The 18658-nt window shown below is 34.8% G+C and overlaps 1 protein-coding gene across 1 annotated transcript; it reads right to left on the bottom strand.

Annotated features, from left to right (window-relative positions):
• Positions 1-2954: 2954 nt before the first annotated feature.
• Positions 2955-5564, bottom strand: LOC117405650 (olfactory receptor 6N1-like). Its single transcript, XM_034008862.3, has 2 exons — positions 5479-5564; positions 2955-4117 (listed from the first exon to the last, which is right to left on the bottom strand). Exons 1-2 carry the CDS (start codon positions 5517-5519, stop codon positions 3187-3189), a joined length of 972 nt encoding a protein of 323 aa, XP_033864753.3. The 5' UTR covers positions 5520-5564; the 3' UTR covers positions 2955-3186.
• Between the last annotated feature and the right edge of the window lie 13094 nt (positions 5565-18658).

Raw genomic sequence — 18658 nt, 5'->3', positions numbered from 1 at the left:
AAACATGCAATTTATACAGGTGCGTTGTTAAATTCACCGCTGCATGCACTGATGTAAAGCGGATTCACCAAACCGTTGAACTGCAGCAAAACAAAAATTGCGGCTGCCACTGTGGAAGTTTGTCTTGTACTATTTTCAATGTCATTGTAGATTCAGAGATGCTAAAATCTTTTGAAAATGGGTATGGAGTATTTTTAATAAATGTATAGCATAGCACTAATAAACATATTGTTAAACAATATCACATTTGCCAACTTATCCAGAGTAGCCGACTGAGCTGGTGGTACAAGAATTCGATATGCGAGAGAGAACAGATTTTCTTTCTTTTATCGTGTAGGTTATTTGTCGTTTTATACTTCAAACAAATATGTTACAAAGTTGTGAAAAGTGGCCAAACTGTATTTGAAAGTGTATCCATTAATATATTCATATTTATAAATATGTACAGTTGCAGGCTAGCTGTTTTCTACATTTTAATGTAACAACAAGCTAGCTCCTAATTAGTGGGATAACTTAAAGATAACTAAACCTTCGTCCCAATAAGCTTTCAGCTCGCACAGGTCAACCACAGCCTTGCATGCCGCAGCAGCAACCTTTCCATTATTATTATCAGCTATGTTGATTCAGCAAACTGTTAAATTCACCGCACCGATGAGCACCAAGTGATGTAGAGCACCGATGAATTTAACAACGCACCCTAAGTCTTACAGAGAAATCCAAAAAACTGGTAGATAATGTGTTTTGCTTTTGTATACAAGAATGATATTTAATTGAACAGACTTTTGCAGTGTTAACCATTTTCAACATAAGTGACCAAGACTGAAAAGAAGCCCAAAATACAGTAAAAAGCAGCAGGTGAAACTGTAAGCGACTCCGTGGAAACAGAATCCCAATTCCACAGTTTTAAAGCAGAACTGGCAACCCTGGTGCGGCTCTACACTTGCAAGCATTTGTATATCACCAGCTGATAGCCCATCTTTTTTCTTAAAGGCGTACAGCCTCTATACACGAACTCCCAAAATGACAAGCACCTATGGGTCGTATTTTACGATATAATAATAAAAAAAAGAATACTTTTTTTTTTTGCACATGTATAGCTATTCTGTATCATATCTTACAGCAGTGCGATAATAAGACAAAACATGTAGTGAATGATAATACCCGAAAATGATCTTAAGAGTATTTTTAAGTAAAAGTAGCTGGTGCAAATCTCATTTTATTTAGACGTGGCATTGCTTATTTAAGAATGGAACGCCTGGAGGGTGGTGGGTGGTGGGGGGGGGGGGGGGGGGGGGGGGGGCTTGAAATAGTCACATGACTTCATGAAATAGCACTACAGTCACCAGAGGTGTCACTTTTGTCAGAGTTGTATTTATGCTTTGTTTGAGAAAAAGGATCCTGTTAGCACACGTTTCATTCACACCGCTCACAGGGGAGTAATGTATTTAAAAGGCAATGAATCAACAAGCTCTGCATATTTTTTTTTCACTGTATGTGTTTAAAACTTTTCTTGGAGCTGTCAAGTTCATTTTTGATGAAATGTGTTAATTAACACAAAATAATAGTTTATGTCATCGCTGATAATTTCAAAATGGTATACAGTACTACTTACCATTAAATGAAAACACTATTGAAAACTCAACATATTTTGTGATTTGTTTTTGTAGTTGCCATAATGTTTTCCTGTTGAAATTTGTCCTACTTTCCAAAGTTTTGAATTTTCTTCTATATTATCATTATTACAGTCATATTGAAATGTAGTTCCATTGTTTTCCTATTGTTTTCTAACTTGTTTACACCTGAGCCAATGCTTAACCTGGGTGTCCAAGTCACAGCCAATCACTGGTACAATAACACTGTTGCTATCAGGTATCTATTCAGTTCCTGTGCTCAGGGTTGGATGGTACAGTATGATTATAGCTAGACCATTGGACATGACGTGATTAGGTATCAGGAAGAGGTGTATTTGAAATATCTTAAATAACATTTTTGAAAAACAAAGAACCAAAATATAGTCTGTTGTGTCATTCTACCTGATTGGATTTCACTCCTTTAATGCTAACTTCATGTGCACTACGCAGTACATGTTGCTCAATCGACCACATTTCACTGAACTGTGTCAGAGGGCTGTGGCGTCTAGGAAAAAAAAAAGTTTTTTACAATCAAAAGTGTTGTGCAAGCTTATGTTTTAAGGAAGCAAGGCTGATTTCAAGCATCTGAATTGCAGTTGTATTGTGTACAAAATAAATGTGCAATATATATACAGGACATTTGGTTCCTTTTATAATATATTTTTCTATACCTTTTAATACTTCCCATTGCAATATGCAACACCTATTTTTGCTGTAAGGATGCATTTTGTACATCAAATACATGAACAAAATACATACATATTATATTGTATTTATACAGTACATAAAATATGGATTCAATTGTATTTAAGCCATATTATAAAATCAAGATATTCAAGGTTGTGCATTATTGTTGACATTATATACAAATATAAATAATATCATAAATTATGGTTTAATACAGCTCTTTATTGTTTCCAAAATTGTAAAACATGCATATTAAACTGTCCATGAATCTGCCTTGAAAGGCTGACTGGAATTACTGTTTTTAATCACAAGACCAACAATGTATTTCCTTTGTACACATGTACTGTACTTGTGCTTAACATGGATATAAACTATTTCAGTTTAACATACATTACATTAAATACAATCATGAAATCTTACTTTTCTTTACATCAGAAGCTGCTCTTATGCCTGCAGTACATTTGGTTCCTTTGATGATACATTTTTCTATATAAAATGTGAAGCTACCCTCAGAAATGGGTGACCCTTAATAAATAAGCATTTCAGCTTATATTACCAAAATAAGGGCTTAAGAGAGGTTTACAATTAGGTTGGAAAAGTGCATCAGGTCCATTTAACTTACCTGATTCTGTCACTTTCTTGAGTCAATTACAAATTAAATAATCCTGTATGTATAAGCACATATCTTACTAAACTACTCAACTTTCAGTTTTGTATTGCAATCAAGTGTGTCTTTCATGAAAAATATTTAATGCACTCTATTATTAATGATAGAACACAATATATAATTTAATGTTTTGATTTCTTACAAATGTAAGGCGATAGTAGCAACTACATCTGGAATCTATTAAGTATGAATTACTTTGTTTCAGCTGCACATTCTTGTGACTTTATTTCTGATCTTTTGAAGGTTTAAACCATAAATGAGAGGATTGAAAATAGGGGGGACGATTAGAAATTCCACAGACAGGAGATTGTGTAAAACCTGTGGAATATCATTTGAACCGTATCTACTGTACATTACATCAAAAAGCAAGGCAATGATGTAATTGATCACCGTCAACAAATGTGGCAAACAGGTCTGCAAACATTTACTCATTGCTATACTAGATGCCCGGCACGCTCCGAGTATTTTCATGTAGGAAAATAAAATAAAAAGGAAATGTGCAAAGAATATACATACTAGAACATATACAGTGTTAACAGTAGTATCTACACAAGATAATTTCACAACTGACCAGTTATCACAATATAGTCTTTCAATGTGGGAGCCACATAAAGGCAACCTGAAAGTCAATAGAGTACCAATAGATACACAACAGAGTGGAAAAATCCAAGAAAACAGTATTAATTTACCAGTCGTCAAAGGAGTCATGATAGCATGGTACTCCAGGGGCCTGCATATTGCCACATACCTATCATATGCCATCACTGTTAAATTTGATAATTCACATGCTGAAAAACTGTAGATGATAAATATTTGAAGCAGGCACCCAGAATATGAGATGACATGCGGATCAGACAGAAAATCAAACAGTAGTTTAGGAAAGAAACCAGCAGTTCCATACAGTGCATTAGCACTCAGATTACAGAGGAAGAAATACATGGGCTCATGAAGTGTCTTTTCAAGAGCTATTATTACAATTAGAGTTAAATTAACACAAATGATAAAGAGATAACCCAGGAGAGTGAAAGAAAAATAGATATATTTATTTGTGCTTGATTCATTTAATCCAGAAAGGGTAAACACTGTAACGTAGGATGAGTTCTTTTTCTCCATAGCTGTTTCTTGAAAATACCTGCGAATAAATACATAAAAAAACATATTAGTATGAAGATTAGAATGGGGAAAATACAGGTGGTATAACTGTGCAATTGATTATCACATCATCTAAAGCATCTCAGTTAATATTACTTTAAATATATTCCTATTTTAAAAAGGGGATACCTTTGTGCTGCAAATAGTGAAATCAGTGTATATATTCTCCACTTTCCAATTCATGCCCTTTTTAAATTTTGAAGTGTACATGATGAAGCATAATAGTTAAAATTGAATAAATGCATTGAAGCATAACAACATAATTTTAAAAAAGATGTCATCTTTAAATGGTAAGACATTCAACCCTAAACCAAATGCATGTAAAAAGACAGAGATTGTAATATGCAAGTGATTACTCTTTAACAGCTGTGTCTCAACATCAGTCCAGTTTTACTGAAATGTTAGTCCACTATTTACAACATGTGTCCTATAGTTTACCAAGCTGTGTAATGAACTTCATCAGAACCCAGACCCTGTGGGCTGTCAAGCTTGTTTACATTCCCTAAAGGTAGATTTAAGTGCAGGCACACACATCTTGTCAAATCCTAACCCTTCATGTCATTGTGTAACTACACAGGCAGTCTCCTGCTGCTCTCTGAAGCAACACTGGGAGCTGTCATCAACTGTACAAGCTCTCCCATAATCTAAGCACTCAGTCATATAATCTGGGTAAAACTACACACAACTCCTGGGGAAGCAGATCAAAAAAAGTAGTTCTCGCTTGAAGCACGTTACCAGTATTATACATATTATAACAACTGGAAATCCCTTCTCCATTGGCCAGAGAGCAGCAATGTTTTAGGGGTGCAGCAAAGGTGCACTTTTTCAGACTGTTAAAGAAGCTTCGAACAGTTCTATGATTAGCTAGCGTTCTTTAAATGACTGACAAGTTTAAGCTTTGTGAATATACTTGATTTTAATCAATACTAATACTAGTATTACAACTATATATATATATATATATATATATATATATATATATATATATATATATATATATAAAAAACAAAAAAATAAAAATACAACATGTACAGCAGATGCGCTATTATTGCACTACGACTCTCTCACTGTAGATATAAATTGCTGTCATCCTAACTTGCATCTTATTTCATATTGTACTTTAGTAATTTAATTTGCACTATAGTGTATTTAAATATTGACCTTGTAAGCCTGTACTGCCCTGTAACACCTGTAACTCGCCTTGGATAAAGGAATCTCCCAAATAAATCAATAAACAAATAATAAAGATACATAGAATCAGGACCCAATAACATGTTTACAATAGCACAATAACATGAGATTAAAGGCACACATACATTAAAATATTATTTTTCAAATTACCTCTCAGAGAGATCCTCAGGAGAAGCTGCTGGTAGAAGCATGCAGTGCTTATGTGGACGCTGCTGGTAGAAGCATGCAGTGCTGTGTGGACAGTACTTCTGAGTCTGTTGAAATGTGCTGAGCTTTATATGCTTCCTTTAGAGGGGGGAGGGGGTACTGCCTCTGAAACATCCACTGGGATGTAGGAGCTTAATGAATAATCCATTGAAAACAAGATCTATTAGCAAGTCAGTGTCTCTGTTTACATGACCTTTCAGACCCAGAAGGGAATGTTTGATGTTCAATATCCTGCCCTGCAGAGCTCAAGGCAACAGCGGCAAGAAGGATTACAGGCACCTGAGCACAAGCCTTGCATCACAGAGCCCCTGACCACTGATAAATCAGTCTAGTGTAATGTCTATGCCATGCATGTACAGGCACAATATAGGATAGACTCTTTAGTCATTATGTTGAATGTTTAAACACTTTGTATGAATAATACATTTTTTGATACCTTTGAGTTCTGTGACGTCATTGTGAATAGAAGGTTGTGTGGTCCAGTGGTTAAAGAAAAGGGCATGTAAGCAGGAGGTCTCCAGTTTGAATCCCAGCTCAGCCACTGATTCATTGTGTGACCCTGAGCAAGTCACTTAACCTCCTTGTGCTCCGTCTTTCGGGTGAGACGTAATTGTAAGTGACTCTGCAGCTGATGCATAGTTCACACACCCTAGTCTCTGTAAGTTGCCTTGGATAAAGGCGTCTGCTATATAAACAAATAATAATTGAATAAGTAAAGAAAACGTAAGTATGTTAATATTCAATATATTTTTAATTTCATTCTTATTAAAAATCAAGTTTCTGTAGTCCACATTTGTGTCTTTGGAAGTGGTTTCAGGGTTAGACATTGATTCTCATGCAAAGGCATCACAGCTGTAACAGTTACAGGTAGTATGCTCTTGAAAGTTAACATGGACAAGTAAACAAGGAATACAAACAGAAAGCACCAACATACTGAGGATAGAACTTCACTGACACTTTCATTCATTCTTAAATTAAACACTTTTTAACTGAGATCAAACTATACGTCAAGGAATCAACCAGCCTCCACTGAGGACCTATTCCACTGGCTACAGCAGAGACAGACTTACTGTAAGTGGCCATTCTGGGACGATCCAGGGTGATTGTCAGACACAGAGCACAGAGGTGTTTTGTGAGACAGTAGGATGTATTAAGGGAGGTCAGTTGGTTTGTTTCACACCACACTACTACAGACTGAATTGATCTCCTTCCCTATTGTGATGAACCTTTATAAATTAGTGGCTGTACCTTAGTTTGTTAGACTTTATTATTTTATATAATTCACAAGTTCAAAGCACTCAGGATTCTAGTCTACTTCAAACATAGCACATATTTTTTTCTAAAATGACCGTGCCCTAATAGGCTTATTGAAAAATACTGTAATGCTCGACTATAAGTGGGTTTTGACAGGTCAGGTAAATACATAATAACAAAAACAAAAACATATAACCACTGGGCATTATCAAATCCTTTCTTCATTTTATGTTCTAAATTACGTAAGAACATTAATTACAAAGACATTTTGCTTGCTTTAGAGGCAGGAAAGCCCTTTATCAAATCTCTCATTTGACAGTTTGGCCTGGAAAATCTGCATTCACCAGAAGCAGCCATCACTGGAATGGTGTATCAGCTCATCTGTTTCCATGCATGTCCTGCAGCATTTTCACAGGACTCATACTTGCGAGGTGCCGACATGATGAGCTGCAGCTACAGTGTCAGGGGTGCAAATCGTTTTGAAAATTGGTGCTAAACTGTTTTGAAAATTTATCACCAGAGAGTCTGTTGGTGCAAAATCAGCCCCATCCCCCTGCTCCTCAATGAGCGTTTCATGTTTTGTGTTACAGTAAATATTTTTAACACAATGTATCCCAAAGGAAATTCGGAGACATCTCTCATCCATAGCAGCCTGTAATGTTATTAAATTTATTTCTTAGAAGAAAAATAATTTGTATTAAGAAACGGTAGATGTAGTTTAATTTTCATTATTATTATGATATTATTCCATTCAGAAATACAGTATTTTACTGGGTAAAAAAAATAAAATATAATTAACAAAATGATTAAATGAAACAGTAACTTGTGAATGTAGCTACATTGTTAGATTAGATTTACATTAGCTGCAATAACTGATTTGGTTTTAGCATTTTTTAATCAATAAAATGTGTTTATAAACTAGCAAAGCTTAACCTTTGCGATAAGTGAAGAGGCTTGTGAACACGAAACATTATTTTACAATGTATTGTTACCTGTTAAGTCTACTACCTAAACACGTCTACTGGTGCCTGAATTTAATGTTGCTGGTGCTATATGAGGTACCCCAATTTTGCACCCCGAGTGTTTTGCGCGCACATAACGAACACATTCAATCTCACGGCAGCTCTAAAGGGTGGGGTCCCTAGGCGGCCGCCTCGCTTGCCTCGCCTTAAGGCCGGCCCTGCATACCTGACTTTGTGAAAAGCATGTTACAGAACTGTTGAACTAGGCTATGTATGGTCTGAAGTATTCGAATACTTAAATAAATGTGCTCTGTGCTTGTACCCGTTTAATCTGTGTCTGGACTCTATAGAGCACTGGATAGCAATGTTTTTAATTATTAAGAATCTGAATACGTTATAGTTGGACTAATTAGATTTTTTCTTAATATTTTAATAATTGTTTTGCGTATCACAGGCAGAGTCATATCATAGATAATGGGGTTTAAAAGAGGGGGGACAATTAGAAATTCCAGTGAGGGGATGACACAAACAACAGTTTCTTAAGGCTGAATCGGCTCTGAATCACGTCTATGAAGATACTAATATAAAAGGTACTGCATGAAATGAAATGTGGGAGACAGGTTTGTAGAGCTTTATTCCTATGAACCTTGGAGCTTTTTTTTGCAGACTTTAAGTGTGTTTATCTAAGAGTATAAAATAAAACCAAAAGATATGAAAAATAAATATATTGAAAATAAAGCATATACATTATTAACAGTCGTGCCTGTGCAAGAAACTCTGACTGCTGCCCAGGTGTGACAATATAGCTTATCAATGATGTTTACACATAAAGGAAGCATCACAGCCAGTACCACTAAAATGATCATCAAACACACAGGGATGATCCAGCCAGCAATCAAATATATAGTTTTGGAATTGTCACTATGGTGTGGTATTGTAAAGGCATGTACGCTGCTACATATCTGTCATGGGCCATAACTGATAAAACTGTCATTTCTATAATAGCATAGAGATTCATAAAATACATTTGAACAAAACAAAATGCATAAGAAATGACCTGGGTGTCGAAGAATATCCACCCAGAATGCAGCAAACAAACTAGCTGTTCCAAAGAGTGCATTCATAAATACATTACAGAGACAGATGTACATAGGCTCATGGAGGCTATTCTCTAGAATTATGAATACAATAAAACATGAATTAACATTGATTATAAAAAGATACCCTATTAAAGAGACAACAAAAATAGACATATTGATTGTTACCCGTGTGGCCAAAACCTACAAGTATAAACAATTCAATAAAGGATGCATTTTCCATGGCTATTCCAGGTCTTTAATCCTGTTTAAATAGACTGTCTGCTGAAACGTGCCGGGCTGTTTTGTATAGACACTGAACGGACAGGAGTCTGTGCTCCAGTCTCCACCTGTAAATAGACAGTACATATTTATTGTTACCCATGTCCACAAATCTTACATGTGTAAACAATTCAATGCAAGCTGTATTTTCCATTGTTATTCCAGGTTTTATATAATGGATTTCAATGAACACATAGGAACAAAAAAAGTAATGAATAAATTAGACAGTTTACAATAGGGGATGTACCATTTTAAAGCCTCATTTTAAAATAAGAATGAGGTACCAAGTTTGTGCCCCAGTCTCTACCTCTGATCCAGAACAATTTGTAAACAATATGACACTTTTTTGTTTTAAGGTGTCATTATGGACTAAAATATTGTACTGCATAATTTCCACTGGAGCTAAAAACAGAGTGTGTTTCATCAGTCCACCAGTTTAAAAAACAACATTGATTTGTGTGGTACTAACTCAGTCCTACTGAGTAAGGACTGTTGTAAACGTTTAAACTACCTGCTGTAAGCTAAGGGATAGATGTACTAAGATGGGCCAGTCGCAGCGCAAAATATACCGCAAATTGCATTTTCATTGCAACAATTCACAAAGTATACAATTTGTGTGAGAGTCGTGCAACATTTTTTCAAATAAATATTGAAAGGCAGTTTAATCCAATCAGATTCTATAGTGGGTCCCCCACCTTCACCCCCAAATAAAAAATGTGCTTCTATCAAAAAGCTCTTCCTAATCATACAGTAGCCCCTCGATAAACCGGACATGTTTGTCGGTTTAAAAAAATACAATAAAATCGCACACACATACATTTATAGTGCTCAATGTATTTTAAATGTATAAATCATTACACTGAAATAGTACTAATGTATTTTGGGTAAGCTACACTTTACATTATGAATATAAATATATACAGTAGTCCTATACAGTATACAGTACAGTAGTAAAATCAAATGAATACCTGGCACACTTTCTTTTTACTTTAGCCTGTAGCCTACCGGTAACACAAAATGAACCATGCTGCTGCATTGTACACATTGGAGTACAATGCAAAGACAATTATCAGAAAATAGATTATGGTGCCACATTGGCAAGTTCCTTGTTGATATGAATTTCAAAGGACCAGCAACACATTTTGCATTATACCACTAATTCATATTATCTTGAGTAGCCTATAAGCCAAATGTATACTGTCAGGTTTTTTTTATTTCAGTTAGTCAGTGGTGCAGTGTTAAACTGTGCACAATTACAAACCACCTGCACATTAATAGATTAGGTGTGTTTCCTGTTCCTGTACAGATGCTCAGAATGTGCTGGAGGGGTTAGCAGCACATGTGTGCAGTCTATTGCTCCCAACACGTTGCTGAAACCAGAAATGTCATTTCAATCCTTGTAAGTACATCCTGCTTTTAGGGAAAAATAGGTATTTGGGTGTTTACCTCAAGAAAGCATTGAGCACAACTGGCAATGCATGAGAAAAAGCAGACTGGGAAATGCCAGCAACAATTGCAACTGTTTAAAATGTGCTTTCAAAAGTTCTTAACAAATTGATGCAATTGTCAGTGTCGCAATTGCCAGCAGTTTTAGTACATCTCTTATATGCCTACCGTGAAAAAATAGGCATTTTATTTTCCTTACAGTTTTTTACATTACTCTTCACCTCCCCTATTGATTTAGTAATTTTATCAAGTAGAAGCAGCGCTACAGTACCTCTGCACAGTTCGGCGTCAATGCCATGCATTTGGTTACTACGGCTATGAGGTCAAACAAATACCGGCTTCATGATTGGTGATTTTCCTCATACTGTATAATGGCATTTCTACACACTACTAATGTACAGTGTGTATAAAGAGAAACACAAGCGCTTCTGTTTTGTCATTTCAGGTTTACGTTTCTCCCGTGTTTAATATTTTGGGATTAGAGGCAGCAAAATGAGCTATGGGAATTAAACGGTCATTTTAATGGATGTGTCAACATAAGTTTGAAAGGTTTACAAAACTTGAAAATGTTGCTGAATTTGTCATTTAAGGTTGTTTTTAAAAAATCTGTTTTGTCTGCTTGTTCCTTTTTTTATAGCCAACACAGACCATTTTAAATGACTCTTGTTTCCAGCAGAAGTTTGTTACATTTTAAAGATGGTTTCAATAGGGAATCGAGTTACAATGTACATTTTTAAAGAGTTGACTCAGTAGCTAGCCTTGGTTTTTGGGTGATGTTCTTGATGAACTATCAATGATAAGACATTTTAGGCAACTTACATATAGAATATAATGTAAATATAACTATTATTATTGTTATTATTTTATAAAATGGTGGTTTTGTGACACTGTGAAATTCGTATTTTTTTTTATTATTATTTATTTATTTATTTTTTTATTGTCATTAGTGAATTACTTTTAAAAATATCGTGAATTTTCCGGGCCCCTATATGACTGATGCCATAATGCTTTTTCTTATCAACTGCTTTCTGACTTTTTCTTTGCACCCAAATAAGACCAATTTGAAATCGGTTTTATCTGTGGACCCTTTTAGGGCCGGCACTGCTGTTCTGCCGCTTCGTAAATCTCATTTTAAAATCATAGACTTCATTTACAAATGAGCTCTTAAAATGCAAGGCTAATGAGCGGCGGAGCGCATTGCATGGCGGAGCGCATTTTGCTGGTACTAACACCGCCTTAACCTGCCAAAAGTGTCGTGATACATACGGGACAATTTTAAGGCCTGGTGCAAATGCTTGATACATGTCACCCACAGTTTATTAATTTCATAGTGAAGGTGATAAACTGCACAGTTAACAAACAGAAATAATAAAGCAGGAGAAAACTATCTAGAGATGACAGGAATGACCATAGAACAGGTAAATGCAAATATTGGAAGTGAGCGTGGAAGTGGGTGGAGGGGATTATGTAATGGCTATAACAATATTGCAGTAGAACACAAGAAGTCTCATTGCAAGTGGGCAGGAATATAAGAAATATATTGAGAAAGAAGAATAAATGTATATTTTTCATATATACAAGAAACATGGTTGATTCCAAAGCTTCATTTTAAAATTCCATGATTTGTATTAATTAGAAAGCATAGAGATGGTGGGAGGGGGGGGGGGGGGGTGCTGTATTGGGATTTGAGAAAATTTAATATTTACAGAAGGTAAGGTAGAGACGAGATTAGAAGTTAATGTAGTAAAAGGCTGAAAAAGGAGAGGTGAAAATAATACATTTCAATAATCCATGTAAAAAATACTAAAGGAGATGTATTACAATTAATGGAAGGAGAAAAGCAAAAAATGGTGTTTTGTGGAGACTTTAATAGTCATCATACAATATGAGGAAGTAGTTTTACAGATGGTAACCGGGAGGATGATAGAAGATGTAATTGAATCTCTGTATATTAAATAATAAAAATTAATGCGTGTTCATGTAAGAACAGGGGAAATGAGTACGTTGGATTTAATAAATGTGAGAGGAACATATTGGATGACAATGATATGGGTAGTGATCATGATCCAATTATTACGATTAATAGAAAATTAATTAAAAACGAGATGGAAGGTATTGAGCTAATTGGGTGAAATTTGAGGAAGTATTGAAATATCAGAAGATACTGATGAATTTAACGAGAACATAATAAAGGGACTAAATATGGCAGCAAAAATAATCTATTCTAATAAAGAAAAAAAAATAGCAGTTCCATGGTGGAATAAGAAATGTGATGAAGTTATAAAACAAAGAAAAAAAGCATTAAAGAAAGAACAAAAATGAATAAGGAAACACTCATACAATATAATAAAGCTAAAACAATGGCATAAAGAGGAATCAGCAGTAGAAAAAGGCAGTACTGGCAAGAATATTGTTAAAAAATAATGGCAGATAAGAAATTAAGAGATACAAGATCAATTTAAGAATATTGCAGGTAAAGGGAGGAAAAAGAGAGTTCTATCATGTCTTGAAAAAGCATATTTATTGGGAATAAGATTTGAAAAAATGAATGGTAATGAAAATTATGCTTTAGAATTTTTGGCACAAATAGAGAGGAGTTTCATGAAGAAGTAAATGTTAAAAATGTACCCAGATTTAGACCCAGCTTGTAATAGATGCAAACAAGAACCTGCTTCACTTTTTCATTTGTTCTGGTAATGCTCCAGGTTGTTCCTTTTTGGAAGTGTATTTTTGACACCATTTCTAATGTTTTTGAATTGCCCATTGACCCATCCCCTTTAATAGCTCTTTTTGGAGTAGTTCCCGAGGATATCCCTTTAACTAGATTCCAATCTGATGTTTTGGCCTTTACCACATTGTTGGCTAGATGTCTTGTCATGCTCAATTGGAAGCAGTCAGCCCCTCCCTCATACAGCCGTTGGATTGGGGATGTCATGCAGTTTCTCAAATTGGAAAAAATGTAATTTACTTTACGTGGGTCTACCAAAAAGTTCTGCACTGCATGGCAACCCTTTCTGTCCTACACTGAACAGCTTGAACTTTAATATCTTAAGATTCATTTGGTTTGTGCCCTGATTCCTCCCTTTGCTGTTAGCGAGTGCCGAGCTGGGAGTTATTTTCCTTTTTTCTTCTTTTCTATTACTCTCTAATTTTGTTCTCTTTCCTTTCCTTTTTTTAATTTTGGTATTTTTTATTTTCTTTTATTTATTTTTCTCCTTTTTTCTTTTTTTCTATCTACTTGTCTTCAGCATTACGTTACTCTGGATTGTTGGTAGATTGTACGTTTATACTTTATATAACTATGTTGGCGCATTGAGGGTGCGGGCTCTTAAACAGGACAATCCCTAGTCATGCTTTGTTATTTGTTGATTAGTGTTGTCCTACTGTACTCTGATTACTTGTTGTGTTTTCTGTAAGTATAAAACAAATAAACAGGTTATTAATAAAAATACAATTAAACAGTAAAAACATGAAAATATAAAGAGCAGTTTACAGTAAAAAATCATCAAATACTATAAAACATAGTTATAACTAAACCTTACAAGTTGTAATAAAATAAACTTGTTGCTCTTTCAAGAAAAAAAGAAGGAACAAAGTGTAATCAGCTTCGTTATTTATGTATTTATTTTAAAAGGTATTTTTTTTATTTTATTTGTAGTAGCTTCAATATTTTTTATAATCTTGCTTATAAAACAACTTAACTATTAAACAGTTTTTATGCAAATGGCAAAAATTTGAAACGTTGAATATATGGTGTACCGTACCGTAACAAACAACAAAAGAAAACTCTAACAGTGTACGACTTCCGGGTATGTTTCCATGCAAAACAAAAATTAGTTTTTGGTCAATTGTACAGCTTTTCAGCATGAAAACGTGATTTACCCTTCCTTTGAAGTCGTACAACGTTTTAGACACGCACTTCCTATAACGTCTGGAATGTGCGTGGTATTTGGGTGCTACATCACATAAATAATGACTGTGGAGCAGTGTTGCCAACTTAGCCAATCTGTCACTAAATCTAGTGACTTTAAGGGCTGACTTGGTGACAATTTTTGTCAAAAGCAACTAGCTACAAATCTTGCTATTTCCAGGATAGTCATCGGAGAATTTCAGAGATATAAAATCACCAAAACATTTAGATTATCCTGTATTAGCAACATCCTTTTAGAATCATTGTCGGGATAATTAAAATGAAATCCAATATTGCCCCGCCCCATTTGAATACGCAAAGAAAGTCAATGCGTCATTTGCTTAGCAACGGGCTTAACAACCACAAACCTGGTTCTAAACAAACCAGCAACATGGCGTTGCCAGTGGTAAAATTGGTTTGAAGTTCGATATTCATTTACTATTCACAACCATATCACCTAGACGTTTCAGACCAACTTTAAATTTGAAGCTGAGCCATGCTATAAATAATTTGTGAACATTTTTCATAGGCCATTTTTGCATGACATTGGCACACTCGCTCTTCTATCAACCCCCAGCGTTCCGGTACTTCTAGATTCAGGACTACACCACTGCATTACTATGTGTAGTTGTTGGTGTGTCTATGTACTATGATTGTTTGGCGACTTTTGCTTTAAAATATTGACTTTATGAGGCCGATCTGGCTATGTTCAGATCTGAAAAGTTGGCAACACTGCTGTGTAGAGAGAATGACGACTTTGTAAACTAAAATATTGTACTGCATAATTTCCACTGGAGCTAAAAACAGAGTGTGTTTCATCAGTCTACCAGTTTAAAATAACAACAGTGATTTGTGTGGTACGAACTCAATCCTACTGAGAAAGGCTGTGCTTTCTTTTGTAAATGTCTAAACTACATGCTGTAAAGTTAATGTCTTCTTAAGAAAAAGAAAACAAAAGTACGTCACAACTAAGGACAAAGTACATAACATACAGGTGTGGGAAATTGATTAATTTATACCTTAGTCCTAAACCTTATATGATTATATAGTGAATAGTAAAGACAATGACAAGTATCAATTATTCATATCCAATTATACGGTTTATTTAATATTGCATAGTGATATCATAGCAATTAAATTATAGCAAATATATTCTTATACAGATTATATTAGTCAACTAGCAATATGGTATCAGAAATAGTCTGATCAATTTCTACCTTGTATACTGGGAATGCTTTTGCAAGGCAGGACTGGAAGTCTTGTCCTCTGGATCAGAATTCCCAAGTAGTGCCGAGATCAGGGTTGGGGTCAATTCTGAATGGAATTGGAATTTGTTGGTAAATTCCAATTCAATTCAAGAATTTCAATTTGAATTTGAATTGAAAAAAACTTCAGGATACAGAAATGGAATTTGAATTGCAATGAAAGGAAATAGAATTTAATTCCATGGAATTCCACTCATTTTAAAAAGTCAAGCCACATTTATTTTATACTATATACTTTATACTTTTATATTATATCACTATAAACAATACTGATTGCAATAGCATTACTATATACTTTCAAATACTGTATCTTAAGCATGGCTCAAAGCTTTCAAAACTTATTTTTTTGCGTTTTTGTAACGAGATGTTTAAGAGCTACTGTAGTCCTTAATTATTTGTTTTTCTTTATTCATCCGTTCTTTAATCCTTTAGTTTTTCACTCCTATGTTGTTACATCCCACTCAGGACTACTGTAGCTCTTCAACATCTCATTACAAAAATGCAAAAACCAAGTTTTGAAAGCTTTGAGCCATGCTTAAGATACAGTATTTGAAAGTATATATTAATGCTACTACAATCAGTATTGTTTATAGTGATATAATATACAAGTATAAAGTATATAGTATAAAATAAATAAGAACATAAGAAAGTTTACAAACGAGAGGAGGCCATTCAGCCCATCTTGCTCGTTTGGTAAATGTGGCATTTACTTTTTAAAATGAGTGGAATTTCATGGAATTAAATTCTATTTCCTTCCATTCCAATTCAAATTCCAATTCTGTATCCTGAAGATTTTTTCAATTCAAATTCAAATTTAAATTCAAATTCTTGAATTGAATTGACCAACCCTGGCCGAGACTAACTATATGCTGCCCCCTCCCCCCCCCCAAAAAAAATGTAGACAAAACGTGCACCCCAAGCTGCTTCTGTTCCACTCCTTCTTGCTCACACAACTTGTTTGAAACATACATTAACCCTTTCTTTATCACAGTACAAAATACACTCTGTTATACAGTCCAGTTGTTCTACATTTGCCAATATTGTTCTACACAGGTGCAAATATGCATAGAATAGGATGCAGCAGAAACCAACTAACAATACTAAAAATAACAATGACCACAAACATTGGGCTTGTTATTTATTTATTTTTTTGGTACCTTTTACGTACCTGTTTTGTTTTAAACATGTCTGAAGTTTTTGAAAAAAGGGATTCAAATGGTGCATTCTGCTGCATTTGTGCATGGTTTAAGCACATGCTAGACTAGTAGTGGTCTGCATGTAGTGTCTGACAAAGTACTTCATTAGTGCAATGAAGGAGATTTATTTCAGCACTGCTCACAGCAAGGCAAGACCAACAAGAAAAATGGACTTTGAGCATCAAGGCCCCTGGAACACAAGACGTGCGTGGATTTGGTGACCGCACCTTTAATTGTGTCCACTTGTAATATGGGAAACAGTATGTTGCAGCTCCCATCCCATGCTCAGTGTTAGTGAAGTCCTCATCTGAGAGCATGTAATACAGACAGCCCTTATGACTACATGTTTATTTTCAGTAAAAACAAGTTTGCATCAAGTTTGTTCTACTATTTACTATATTAAATGCACCACAGCAAGCACATTTCAGTACATTTTAGATATTTTCATTAGCACAATCACAGAGCTACATTTAGTAAATGTGTTTTTTTTATTACTGCAATCAATGCAGTGCATTTCATTTTTAATTGCCTAAATGTTTTTTTTTTCTCACCCGTACACTTCCAAAATAAAGTCCCAATTATTTCTATGCGTTCTGCTTTCACTTTAAAATGGTCTATAAGAGAAAAAAACTAGTCCAAAACTCAGCTACATAGAGTCTTTTTTTCTTCTAATGGTAACGTCTTAAATTATCGTGCATGTTTCTTTGGCTGAGATAGTATAAGTTCATTATCTAACTAGGGAATGTGCTGCGCAATTAAATAATCCTTAAACTCCTGACGCTAAACAACGCTTACCAGTAACCAAATCTATTTTACCTGGGATAGTTGTGGCTGCTAAGAAGATCCAACAGACGAAACAAATCTGTTTGTGTTGACTCAAAGAGTTATTTAGGCACTCTACGACTTGACTGGCGAAAGAATAGATAACGTTGGTTTATTGGAGTTCACAAAGAAAACTTTTTTCAGCTTGATACTGTAACCGTTCACTTCCTTTTTGGTTTAATTATTGAGCCTTTTGCTTCCTTACTTCATTCAAATTATTTTCACTGCATTTTGTTAGTGTCGCATGTCCAACACACAAAGCTTAAGTGTATTTTAGTTTTTTGCTGTTCTTATTCTAAATTTCTGGAATGCAACTGTTAATTTGAAGCTACATTTTTACACAACGGTACTACTCACACATGTTTGGTCAGAAACTGTTGCAAGAAACTAGGGTTACCACGCTGCTCAGGGTTGCCAGATATCTGTGAAAAAAAAAAGCCAACTGGACTTGAAAAGAAGGCCAGCCTCCCCTCTGCATCATTTCCGGTCACATGAACATTATGTTGTCTATATCACATTACTGAACTTGTCTATGGCTTAAAAAAGCTACTGGGCAATATGTGACAACCTTTATAAAAAAAAAAAAAAAACATTGTATAGTGAAAGTAAAATAGTACAACATAATATCATTAACAGTATGTTGGAGAGTGCAGCCAGCAGCTGGTGTTGATTTGCAGGGAAGCACACAGATCACAGAGATGTTTGGTGCAAAACCAATTATTTTTATTTAAGAACAATAATAAACAAAAAGCTAAGTGAACAAAATATCAAACAATTTGAAGAAAGAAAAGGTGGAAACCAAAAATAACTAATCACAGGTACTGACTCCAATAACTAAGTCTAACCCTAGAGCTGCAAAACTGCCCTCTGATCTACACAACAGGAAGATCCTGACTGAACCAACTAACAG

This window comes from Acipenser ruthenus, chromosome 8 (genome assembly GCF_902713425.1).
Source record: "Acipenser ruthenus chromosome 8, fAciRut3.2 maternal haplotype, whole genome shotgun sequence".
Lineage (NCBI taxonomy): Eukaryota > Metazoa > Chordata > Actinopteri > Acipenseriformes > Acipenseridae > Acipenser > Acipenser ruthenus.
Note: the sequence above shows the minus strand (reverse complement) of the source record. Positions and strands in the feature narration are given on the sequence as shown.